The sequence below is a fragment of the Abramis brama genome (assembly GCF_963993115.1).
Source record: "Abramis brama genome assembly, chromosome: 2".
NCBI lineage: Eukaryota > Metazoa > Chordata > Actinopteri > Cypriniformes > Leuciscidae > Abramis > Abramis brama.
The window spans coordinates 7,788,323-7,801,813 of NC_139964.1; the positions used below are offsets into that span (position 1 = coordinate 7,788,323).

Sequence of the window (13,491 nt, forward strand, 5' to 3'; positions counted from 1 at the left end):
AGTGAAAAACTATTTATTAGCAAGGTAACTTAGATCAGCAGTTTAAGACATTAAATTCGTAAGCAAATAACACAAGTAACACTTCTCTTTAAAATATAAACAAGACTTTATTGATTATTCTAACACATAAAACTAATATCTAACACAAACACATGCACACTCATTCATACGAGTTGCAGAAAGAAAGAGTGAGGAAAGAATGAGTTTTAAGAGATGATGAAATCCCAAGTTTCTATATGCACTTATAAGACATGACCTGAAGAACCATCAATCATTAATTTAACCCTTCTATCATTTCTTAGGTGGGTTATTAAATCTATATCAATGCACCAGTTCAGTTTAAGAGTCTGGAGGCTACTTGCTTGTTTTTGCGTTCCTTTTGGGATTCCCTTCGTTGCATAAAAGGTGTTTCCCGGGTTCGTTGCCGTCTCCTCGTGCCTGGATATAGATGTCTTGGGCGGCCAATCACGTTGTGAGCTGGCGGATGGATGGAAAGTCTTTGAAGCTGGAAACGGGCTTTGCAGTCGAATCGTGGACCGAAACTTTGCCACAAAACTTAACTTACCTGAACCGAGACTCACAACGGAAAAGAAAAGAAAATTAAGAAAAGAAAGAAAATTTAGACGAGAGTTGTTAGATGGCTTGAATGAAGCTGTTTAACCCATGTTCTTCTGATCTTGGTTTGGGTTCTTTTGTCCGCTCGTCTACATGGTTACTAGTCTGCCTGGTTACTCCGTCATGGCTTCTCCATGATCGAATCTACTTTTCTCTTTTTCTCTCCCCCAAAGCTTTGTTCGGGTCCTAAGATTTTAAACTCAAATGTTTGTCCAGCCTCCTGGATGAGTTCTGACCAATTAGACACTGTCTTTATTTGAGAGGTGGCATTTTCTTCACTTCTCATCGTAAATCATGCGTTATCTCCTTACTCTCCAGCTCTAGCAGAGAGTACAGAGGCCACAGTTTAGACATCATTACTATTATAAGAATACAAAACATTTTACACAGATTTCAATCAAGCCATCTTTTGAATCAAGAACATACGATCGTACTGATAGGAAACGAGACACACTTTCATTCAAACATCTAATAGTTATAACAATTACATGACTTATATGGGATCTAAGCATATTAGACACACAAATAGGTTGTAGACACAATATAGAATTATGTAGTTGCACGATGTTCGATTATAAGTCCATCAACTAGATGTACCGCATGGTGGTACAAAATATGACCGCCGCTCAGGCCTGCACTGGCTTTCCACAAAAAGAAATGACGTGGAGCAATTTGGCTGTATTGCGTGTTTATGTATATACCTAAAAAAAGTAGTAGTATGTGCATGTCTGTCTGTGTGTGTGTGTATGTGTGTGTGTTTGTGTATGTGTGTGTCTGTGTGTGTGTGTGTGTGTCTGTGCGTGTATGTATGCGTGCGTACATGTGTGTGCGCGTGTGTGTTTGTGTGTGTGTCTGTGCATGTGGATTTGTATGTGTGTGTGTATGGGTGTGTGTCTGTGCGTGTGGATGTCAGTGTGTGTGCATGCTTGCGTTTGTTTGTATTCCTGCATGTGTGTGTGTGACAGTTAGGGTTGCCAACTTCAGAAAAGGAAAATGCGGGACAATCGTGGTTATTTATAGGAAAATGAGGGACACTCAAAATATTTGTACTGTATCACACAGTGTACGTCATTTCAGTGTCTGCAGTTAAGTTTGTGTTTAAAAGGTTATCAGACATTTGTATTGCTTAACCTATTTATGTATTTAATTCTAAAAATAATTTTAATGTCATACATGAAAAAAGTCACATTACAAACAAACCATAGTTCAAAATAACAGCATTTATCTAAAATAGAAAGCTTTTTTAACATTATACACTAGGCTTACAGTTCAAAAGTTTGGGGTTAGTAAGATTATTTTTTGGGGAAAAAAATAAAGAAAGTAATTGCCTACTTTTATTCAGCAAGGATGCATTACATTAATCAAAAGTGACAGTTAAGATAATGTTACAAAAGCTTTCTATGTACTTTCTAAAAGCTTTAAAACATTAATAATAATCAGAAATGTTTTTTGAGCATATTATTCCCTCAGGTAGATTACATGTTTTCTTACGTGGCTGGATGTTAGACTCATGAACAATAATCACGTTGTTTGCATTCGCCAAAATTGATTAGCCGAAATCAAAACGTGGACAGTGAAAAGAAATTACCGTTAGCGCAAGACGAGTCCGGCTTGAAGCGGAAGCGACCAGACGGCAGAGGATGTTCGCAAATCAAACAATGATTTGTCTCAAAACAGTGATTAAAAAAAGCTGTGATTGGATGATGACAGGTGTCGGTGATCATTCTCAAGTGTCGTGGTCAGCACTGCTGCTGTTGCTGTTGTATCAGTCAGTGGTTTATCAGCTTGTCAAAAAACGGGACACGGGAGGTCACGCAAGGGACAAATAAATTAGGCCCAAAATGCGGGACGTCCCGCCTAATTCGGGACAGTTGGCAACCTTAGTGACAGTATCATCCTAAACCAGCAACCCTTCGCTCAACACCACCATCTACAGGCCGATGAGTGTACAGTCACTAAATGTGCACATAAATGAATTTATTTTATACCCCCCCATGGATGAAATTCTACGAAACTTAGCATACCCCCAGAGGATGTCAAGTTAATCATACACATGAAATATGGTGCAGTTCTGAACATCTCAACTGAAGATAGGGGTGATTAAAGCAGAATAATATTGCATTTTCATTTTTTTATGGGAGGGGCGCAAATCACAAATGAGTGATTATGGGCTAGGTTGATGTGGGCCCTTAAGAGCAACATACCATAAAAATTGCTTCATCCTCGGTGCCACGGTTCAGGTAGTTATTTAGGAAAAACTGCATTTTTTGGGTTTGGGGGCGCCCAGCGCGGGGGGGGAGTGGCCCCCGGGGACCAAACGAAATTTTTCCGTAAAAGTCTAGTGGGGCTACATGCCCACCAAATTTCATGTTCCCCGGTGTTTCGGTGTCCCTGGTATCGTTGACGAAAAAATTCAGTAGATGACGAAAAAAAAAAAGAAAAAAAACTTTGACAATCGATTATGGGCTAGGTTGATGTGGGCCCTTAAGACCAACATACCATAAAAATGTCTTCATCCTCGGTGCCACGGTTCAGGTAGTTATTTAGGAAAAACTGCATTTTTTGGGTTTGGGGGGGCCCAGCGCGGGGGGGGGGAGTGGCCCCCGGGGACCAAACAAAATTTTTCCGTAAAAGTCTAGTGGGGCTACATGCCCACCAAATTTCATGTTCCCCGGTGTTTCGGTGTCCCTGGTATCGTTGACGAAAAAATTCAGTAGATGACAAAAAAAAAAAAAAAAAAAACTTTGACAATCGATTATGGGCTAGGTTGATGTGGGCCCTTAAGACCAACATACCATAAAAATGTCTTCATCCTCGGTGCCACGGTTCAGGTAGTTATTTAGGAAAAACTGCATTTTTTGGGTTTGGGGGGGCCCAGCGCGGGGGGGGGGAGTGGCCCCCGGGGACCAAACGAAATTTTTCCGTAAAAGTCTAGTGGGGCTACATGCCCACCAAATTTCATGTTCCCCGGTGTTTCGGTGTCCCTGGTATCGTTGACGAAAAATTCAGTAGATGACGAAAAAAAAAAAAAAAAAAAAAACTTTGACAATCCCTATATGACCGCTTTCGCTAGCTACGCTAGCGGCGGTCATAATAATTGTTTTGGGATGATATTTGGGATGTATTTTTATAGGTAAAGTCTCAGTCTCTGTGGTTTTAAGAGATTTCACACCCTGGGGTCATTCAGAGGTCCTTAAGAAGAAGGAGGTCTATTTTGTATATCTGTCGTGGGATCAAGCAACCTCTGCCGTTATCTTGGTCGGGCCTTGAGCTTTGCCATCTCTGAACCAATCAGTCTTTTCCAAACCATCTAACATTGACAGCGTTCTTACTTTAGTTGCTTGCATGGCCATAAAGTTCTTAGCGTAGACTGGCTGGAGCCTGGATTTTATGGTTCTGGATTGGTGATTTGGGGTCTGGAATGTTGAGTTCGGTGTGGAATTATGTTTGAACAAATCACCTAGAACAGGGGTGGGCAAACTACGGCCCGCGGGCCACATAGTTAGGCTGTTTAATCCGGCCCGTCGAGTATTTAAAAAATCGTCTTAAGATCGCATTCATTTTGCCTTTTTCTTGCAATACTTTTTGCTATATATTGCGTTGCATATATTTGACAATCGGAATATCAGATATTTCATGCCATCGCTAACAAATGTAAAAAAGGAAAAATGACATAAAAGCAGATCATCATTCATTCAGCGCTGTTGTGGCTGCGGTGTGTGTGTCACGTAACAAGCAATGGCGCGTCACCATGGAAACCAAACAGACAGCGACTTAAGCGCATAGACTTGTTGCACGTTAATGTTTTTTCCTTTTTTGGAAACTCACAGAGAAAAAAATGTTTGATAACCGCTTGCACACCTGTTTAGTTTTTCCTTTGATTTGTCTGCTATTTAGTTTCTTTGCTCCTCTGGATTTGTGAATGTATCCTTCCTGACTGATTCCTTTACCGACCTTTATCGCCCGGCTTTCGACTACGCTCCCCTGTCTGCCATGTACAGAACCCGGTTTTGTTCATTAAATGTTCTGATCTGCCTTTGCTTTTTATGTTTTATTTTATTATACTTAAAATAAATTTGTATATTCGTTTATTCTGTTTTTTTTTCCACAAATGTATGACTTTTGGAAGTGCAAATTGATTGCAGTTTTAATAAAGTTGAATTAACGTAACCTTCTGTCATTTTTACTCTTCTAAGTGTACACTTGCAGGTGTTTTGTTTCTAATTTACTTTAATAAGGATAAACCATATTTAAAAAGTATAGGCTAATTATCTAACATCTGACTAATTAAAAATTAACCTCAAAACATAACATGCTAAATGGGGGATATCTAGCATAAAAAATGTATTGTCAGAATGTCGTCTCTCAGTTGTTGAATTTCGCGCAGACGTTGCCACAACGTAAATGTGTTTGCTCAGCCCGATCTCATGAAAGTGCGAATACCACGAATTGTATTTGTAGTGCTTATGATACGCAGTTTTCGCGTGCATATGATACGCACTTTATGGCGTGTAATAGGCACGCACTCCGCACCCCTAATCCTAACCAAGGGGTTTACAGTGCATATATGCACGCAAAAACATTTTTGGCGTATAAATGGCACGAGAAATTTGTGGTATAGATACGCACTTTCATGAGATCGTGTTTCATAATCTGCTACTGGGCCGGCCCTCTGTCAAATTTTAAAACCCAGTGTGGCCCTTGAGCCAAAAAGTTTGCCCACCCCTGACCTAGAAGATTCATTTGTGTTTGGTTCGCCCTCAAACCTTACAATGATGTCTTGTGTATATGTTGTTAGTGCGGCATATTTAGCTGGATATCTGGGCAAACTTCTACAAAGACAGCAGAATATCAACATTAGTGATGATGAAGTCCTGTGTGTCCAAATTGCTGCACTGTGCTATAATTTAGGTGAGTAGAAAAAAACAACAACAACATATAAATTATTCTATATTATATATGTATACATATGATTTATACTAGTTTAAGGGGCAATTTCCTTTAATATATTTTATAAATGTGAATCATGCAGAATGATTTAGTCTGTTATGTTTTTCTTTAAGGCCATGGGCCATTATCGTACGTGTTTAAGGACAGGTTCATCCCTAAAGTCCTAGAGCCTGGTAAGCTTCTCACACATTTATCTAAATTAGGTTGTGCTAAAATGCTAAATATCCTTTTAAATAAAACATACAAATAAAAAAATCATGTAGTAACATCTATATAATTATATACTGTAGTATAGCTGATCATTATGTTTTTAATATTACCCATTTACTTTTACATATTTATATGTATCTTTAATGAGGAAAGTATGATTGAGGAATCTGAAATGAATTCTCACATTTTGTGTAATGTTGTTGCTTCTGTCATTTTGTAAGAGAGGACTGACACAAATTTTGACTATGGTTCTGTGAAATCATAACATCAAAATAAGAGGTGCACTGTTTGACTGACAGAAACAAACACTTTGTAAACCCTTTTTGTTAAGAAAACAGTGTTAGAGTATTTTCTCTTCTACATTTACTCTAGTACACAAACAGCAAAAACTCCAGTGTTAAATTAACTCTCCTGGGAGTTTATTTGGCTCCAGACTCAAGAGTGTTAGGCCTGGTCCACACGGACACGGGTATTTTTATAACCGGAGTTTTTCCTCCTGCGTTTAAAAAAAAAAATCCCGTCCACACATGCTCGGTTTACGTCTACATGAAAATGCAAAAACACGCTATCAAGCGCTGTCAAGAGCATGCCACACCAGCAGGCGGCGATATAACCCTAATCGTAAAGCCACGTTGGCCAATCAGAAGCCTGAATCAGAAGCAAAAACCCCGGTTTTATTGTCTACACGACAACACTGCAACCGGCATTTCTGAAAATCCTCACCCTGGTAGGGGTTTTCAAAAATGTTCGGTTTCAGTGACCTGATACTGCGTTTCCGTGTGGACGAACGGCCGAACCGCGTAAAAAAAGTCACGGTTATAAAAATACCCGTGTCCGTGTGGACAAGGCCTTAAAGTGTTAAAATATGAGTGTTAAATTAACACTCAATAGTGTTCAAGTTAATGAGCTAATTAAGTGATTGATTGAGTGATGATTGACCATTATTGAAGACACCTGATGTTAACAAGCAGAATCACCAAAGGAGAAAATATTTTTTAAGACACCTTTATGGTGATCAGTGTTGTCTTTAGTTGGGCTCTTGACCCTTAAAATCATTAACTTTAGATTGTGTTTGGCTGCTGTATCTGAGTTATAACTCTCAGATGAACAAAGATAAAAGTTGAGCAGGTGGTGTTGGTTATGTTTTGACATAATCATCATTTGACCTGAATCACAAAACTCATTTAGAGAGTTAGGTTTACCTTGTTGATTACAGCAGCCTGTGATTCTACAGTATACTATTGTCAGCATTTTCAATATAACCAAAAATATTTCTTAAAAGTTGTTCTGATCAAAAGACTTTGAAAATTACTTTATTTAGAAACACAGACATCAAGAATCAGCCTGTGATACTCAACAATGGTCACAATAATAAAGCATGTTGCAGTGGCTGCCACCAATCAAAACTCATTCATGGCTCCCATCATGCATTGCGATATGAATAAATTATGATCTGAATTGTCATAGTAATTTCCTTTTCCTAATTGAATATTCTTTTTGTCACCATTGTTGAGATTCATACACTGATTCTTGATGTCTGTGTGTGCCTTAAAGAAAGATTTTGTTCTATCAGAACAACTTTTAAGAAATCCTTTAGATTATTTAGAAAATTCTGGATCTTATTCTGTAAAATCACAGTGATGCTGTAATCAACAATATATATTTAAGTCAGAGATTAGACTCTTAATGAGTTCAGTGATTCAGGTCAAATGATGATTATGTCAAAACATAACCAACACCACCTGATCAACTTTTCTCTTTGTTCATCTGAGAGTTATAACTCAGATACAACAGCCAAACACAATCTAAAGATAATGACTTAAGGGTCAAGAGCCCAACTAAAGCAAACACTGATCACCATAACAGTGTCTTAAAACCTTAGATTTTCTCTTTCGGTGATTCTGCTTGTTAACATCAGGTGTCTTCAATAATGCTCAATCATCACTCAATCAATCACTTAATTATCTCATTAACTTTAACACTCTTGAGTATTAGATATAGATATAGAATAGATATCTATTCAGTTATTTATTTATGTTTAAATAAATTGAAGCATATATCAGGACATTAAAACATAAGTGAAAAAAACCAAAGCTTAATAATTTTGCCTAAAACAACGTTTGTTGTTGAGTGGCATACACAGCAAAATCCCCAGTGTTAAATTAACACTCCTCAGTGTACATATGTGTCCACACTACAGGGTGTTAAAATTAACACTGTTTAACACTAATTAAGTGATTAATTAAGTGATGATTGGCCATTAGTGGTGACACCTGATGTTAACAAGCAGACTCACTGACGGAAAGAGAAACAAGAACAGAAAAAAGAGAAACACAAGAACTACTGACTTTGAACCATTATTGCACTTATTATTTTACCAGTTTGACTTTATTTCTGTCATACATCTACACACGGTCTTATTTAGATTTAACAGAAGTTTAGATGGTAATGTTTTATGGAATGTTTCGTTTCATGTCACCATTATGGTGGTCAGTGTTTGCTTTAGTTGGGCTCTTGACCCTTTACTTTTTAACATTAGTTTTTCTCTGGTTGATACAACTCTGTGTTTATAAAGCACATTTATAAACGCATCAATGGCTCACATCATGCATTGCAGCATGAATAAATTATGCAGCTGAATTGTCCTTTAATTTTCATTGTTTGCTTTTATTTTGCTATAGTTTTGTTCTGACTTTAGTAGCTTGTTTTGTGATGTTCAGAGTTGATCTGTTTGTCACTAGTTTGTTTATTGTCACCATTGTTGAGATTCATATGCTGATTCTTGATGTCTGTGTGTTTAAACAATAACTTCTGTGCACAAAGTATCTTCAACATTTTTTCATATTGCTGTTGGGTCTCAAACTGTAGAATCTCAGAGCTACAATCACCAATACTAAAACAAGACATCAAACATATAGTCAAAGATTCATGCTGATAATGTCATTGTCATCAAAACATATTGTGAGCAGGTCATGTTTTCTCTTGCAGTAACAAACGTGCTTTATATACACAATGTTGGAACAGTCAGAGAAAAACTAATATTAAAAAATTAAAAGGGTCAAGAGCCCAACTAAAGCAAACACTGACCACCATAATGGTAACTTGAAAAGTTCCATAAAACATTGCCGTCTAAACTTCTGTTGAATCTCAAGAACTTTTGTCGATGTATGACAGAAATAAAGTCAAACTGGTAATAATAAGTGCAACAATGTGTAATGACTCGAAGTCAGTTGTAGATCTTGTGTTTCTCTTTTTTCTGTTATTGTTTTTTTCTCTTTCCATCAATGATTCTGCTTATTAACATCAGGTGTCTTAAATAAGGCTCAATCATCACTTAATTAATCACTTAATTATCTCATTAACTTCAACACTGCTTCAGTGTTAATTTTAACACCCTGTAGTGTGGACACATATGTACACTGAGGAGTGTTAATTTAACACTGGGGATTTTGCTGTGTATGTGGAGTATAATGTTTTAAAGGGGAAATGAAGCAGTCAATCAAGTTTACATGATTTACAAGATGGATTTCCACTATAATCAACAATTATATAAGAAACATGACAAATGTAAACATATAAAAGAAAAAAGAAAAAACGTTATATTTTTCACGGCCAGGGATTGTGCAGTATTCTAACATCTGACGTCACGGGGTTGGTTGGCTTTAATAAACCTGGCTGAATGTAGGAATATCCCGACATCAAACTGTCTACACCACGGTGTTTTGACCGCGAACAACTAATGACGTCTAACGTTATATTTTATATACAGCAGATGGACTCTGACACGGTGGGCATCACAGTACAACAGCCACACTGACACCAGGTAGCGTTGCCAACCCGCTCTTCGCCCCAAACCACCACCAGCTGTTCAACATAACGTACCACTGCTCGTTTCCCACGCCGTATCGGCTCAAATGCATATATTAATACATGCTAACTTACATGGTGTTGACAAGAGACAGGAATATGATGGCAGACATCACGAACAATGTTTCCATGTGCAGTTTGTTAACATATAACGTTAGACGTCGTCTTTTTGTCTGGTACTAATAAACTTCACTAAGTTAGCTAAACACTAAGTTAGCGTTAGCTAGTTCATGCTTACAGCTGTTAGCTAATAATGACTGTACCTAACGTTAGTTGTTCGCGGTCAAAACAGCGTGGTGTAGACAGTTTGATGTCGGGATATTCCTACATTCAGCCAGGTTTATTAAAGCCAACCAACCCCGTGACGTCAGATGTTAGAATACTGCACAATCCCTGGCTGCGAAAGAAATAAAGTTTTTTCTTTTTTCTTTTATATGTTTACATTTGTCAAGTTTCTTATATAATTGTTGATTATAGTGGAAATCCATCTTGTAAATCATGTGAACTTGATTGACTGCTTCATTTCCCCTTTAATTTACCTACAATTAATTGCATTCAGTGAGAAGAGTGCTTGAATTTTTACTGAAAAATAGAAGTAAGTGTATTGTCCAAAGTCATTGAAAAAGATCTGAAAATGTTAAAAAGTACCTCAGCTCTCATCCTGGTACTTAAAACAAAAGGGATGATTATATTTTGTGGGTCCTAAATTGTATGTGTATGAGAAAGAGAGAGTGAGACTATTTCAGTAATGTGTGATTGTGACTTCAGCTTCACAGATACATAAATGAGTCAGTTGTTGTAAGTGCATTGATATAACATGTAATAAATAATAACCCCTGGTTGTTCTTTTTGTTAGGTAATAAATGGCAGGTAAGGATAAACACTCTCATCTACAAATATACAATTATTATACAATTGTAATGTAAATTCACACAGCAAACTCCCCAGTGTTAAATGAACACTCCTCTGTGTACATATAGGTCCAACTACAGGGTGTTAAAATGAACAATGAAGCAGTGTTGAAGTTAATGAACTTCAGTGATTCTGCTTATTAACATTAGGTGTCACCACTAATGGGCAATCATCACTTAATTAATCACTTAATTATCTCATTAACTTCAACACTGCTTCAGTGTTAATTTTAACACCCTGTAGTGTGGACACATATGTACACCGAGAAGTGTTAATTTAACACTGGGGATTTTGCTGTGCAGTGTTCATAATTTTCTTAAAGTTCTTAAAAGTATACACTCTTTACTTTTACCTTTGCAAATTACTCAACAAAAATACATTACAGTAAAACCGTATATATATATATTTTTTTTTTAAACTGCCAAACAGAAAATGTAAAATTAAAGTAAAATATCCTTATTTAAATCAAGTGCAAACTTGTACAACTTTTACAGATGTTTCTATTAAATGTTTGACAGAAAAACACTTTTATTTTACAGGTATTTCCTCAATTATGATAAAACACCTTCACTGTAAAAAAAAAACAACAACAATAAAAACATCCAAATTTGAGTAAAATGTAAAAAAAAAAAAAAAAAAAAACATTCACTGTGAATAAACATTGTTGCTTGTTCTTCACCTGGACTGAAGCACAGGCTCTATTCTTCAACACAATAGTAACCCGCAAAACTCAGACAACAGAAACACTTTATATCCCAACAGAACATTAAACACTAACAGATCTGTGAAGATCTCAGCAGAGGAGGATTAAACAACACCACAAACAGCAGCTTCACTATTACTAACCAGACTGAATTTATTTCTGTCAGACGTCTACAGAAGGTCTTATTAGAATTAACAGAGGTTAAGATGTTGATGGTTTAGGGAAAATAATAAACGTCTGATGTCACCATTATGTTGATCAGTGTTTGCTTTAGCTGGGCTCTTTACCCTTGACTTTAAAACATTATAATTTCACTGAAGTCAAACTGCATGTACTGATTGAAGTGTTTCAGATATTTGGGGGTTCTGTTAAAGTGCAATAATCGGTTGCTATCAGTCATTTATATTATTATACACATATTTTTTTTTTTTCACAGTTGTGAAAATTATTGTTAATTATTGAAAGTAATAATTGAGGAAATACCTATAAAATAGAAGTGGTTTCTGTAAAACAAAGTTATTTGCACTTTAGTTAAATTTTATTTTCATTTTACATTTTTGTTTGACAGTCGTAGCTGGCAGTCATTGACTTTTTAAAAAAAAAATTGTTTAAGCATTTGCTTAATTCATGATCCAAAGCCCATGACATGAAGTGTGATGTCCAACATGCAGTTGCTGATTTGTTACAAATCGTTGCAAGCATTTCTTTAGAGTTGTAATATGTCAGATACCGTGATGCTATTTATCAATAATTGTGCTTATATTTTATTCTTTTAGCATGAACTGGCTTCGGTTTGGATGTTTCTGGACATAGTAGAGAACAATGGAGAACTGAAAGACAAGCTGAGAGATTATCTAATCTTTATTAAAGAGTTAATTGTTGGGGTCAACACTTCAGAACATCCTGTAAATTTCAGTCAATCTTTAACAAGTTATACAGAGTTTATGTTAAGTATTGAAAGTGTTTTCTTTCTTCCAGTGGCCTGCAAAGGGCAGGAACGAGGACAAGGCTTTCCTGTACGAGATTGTGGTAAATAAATGGAATGGCATTGATGTGCGCAAATGGGACTATTTCGCACGGTAAATTTATCATTTTAAAAGTATACTGATTTACACTTCAAAATTCTTTAAAATGTTTTCAACATTAAAATGCTTAAATAGTCATTAGTTTAAATAGTTAAAATATCATTATTGATGTCATTGTTATTGATGTCATGATAAATTGTCTCCAAACAATAGGTTAATGTTAAAGTTATTAATTTTTTTGTACAGCATAAAATGATATATATATATATATATATATATATATATATGTGTGTATATGTGTATATGTGTGTGTGTGCAGAGTTGTATAGTCCGGGGGTCAGAAAGTAGAAGTCCTGCCATATGTTTATTCCACCCATGAACTCAGTCAGCTGATTTCACTAATTAGTTCTCTCTCCTGCTGAATTAGTAAATCCAGGTGATTGGAACAAAATACTGAGGAGGACTTTTACTTTATGAACCTGGACTTTACACCTCTGACTACATGTCAGCCAAGAGCAAAGAAATAAACCAGAACTGGACCTTATCTGAGCCACAAAATCTGTGTATATTAAATATGGAGTAATTTCAGCCTTAATAAGCCTGTTAACAAGCAGAATCACTGAAGAAAGAAGAGAACAGAAAAAGAGACGAGCAGAAACACAAGAACTACAACTGACTTCAGCCACAGTCTTAGATGAAATCAACTGAAGAGAAAAGAAGACATTAAATCTGTGAAGATCTCAGCAGAGGAGGATTAAACAACTCCACAAACAGCATTACCAGCTTCACTTATTACTAACCAGACTGACTTTATTTCTGTCAGACGTCTACAGAAGTTTTATTGAGAATTAACAGAGGTTTAACTCTGTTTCAATTGAAGTCACCATAACAGTGATAAATGTTTCCATTAGTTGGGCTCTTAACTCTTATTGTATCTTTTGTCTTCTTTGGCTGCTGGGACAGTGTGTTTTTGAAGAATTTTATAAACTTAAGCACTAAATGTTAATCTACTATGACAAACATCAATAATCAGCGTATTAATCTCAACAATGGTGACAATCAAAAGTACCTTGCTGCAATGCATGCTGGGTACCAGCATAGTACAAAACTCCCAGCATGCATTGCAACATGAATAAATTATGCAGCTGAATTGTCTTATTATTTTGTTTAATTTTAAATATTTGCTTTTATTTTTGCTGTTGTTTTTGT

At 36.3% G+C, this 13,491-nt stretch overlaps 1 protein-coding gene across 1 annotated transcript in view; it reads left to right on the plus strand.

The window, feature by feature from the left end:
- Positions 1-13,491, plus strand: part of LOC311069842 (deoxynucleoside triphosphate triphosphohydrolase SAMHD1-like) — a gene marked incomplete at its 5' end in the record, with an annotated part of 69,618 nt that overhangs the window by 15,805 nt on the left and 40,322 nt on the right. The window contains 5 exons of the mRNA XM_084093326.1: positions 5,414-5,526; positions 5,679-5,738; positions 10,499-10,512; positions 12,034-12,162; positions 12,236-12,336. Coding sequence (XP_083949452.1) covers positions 5,414-5,526; positions 5,679-5,738; positions 10,499-10,512; positions 12,034-12,162; positions 12,236-12,336 — 417 coding nt within the window. The remainder of the gene's footprint in view (positions 1-5,413; positions 5,527-5,678; positions 5,739-10,498; positions 10,513-12,033; positions 12,163-12,235; positions 12,337-13,491) is intronic.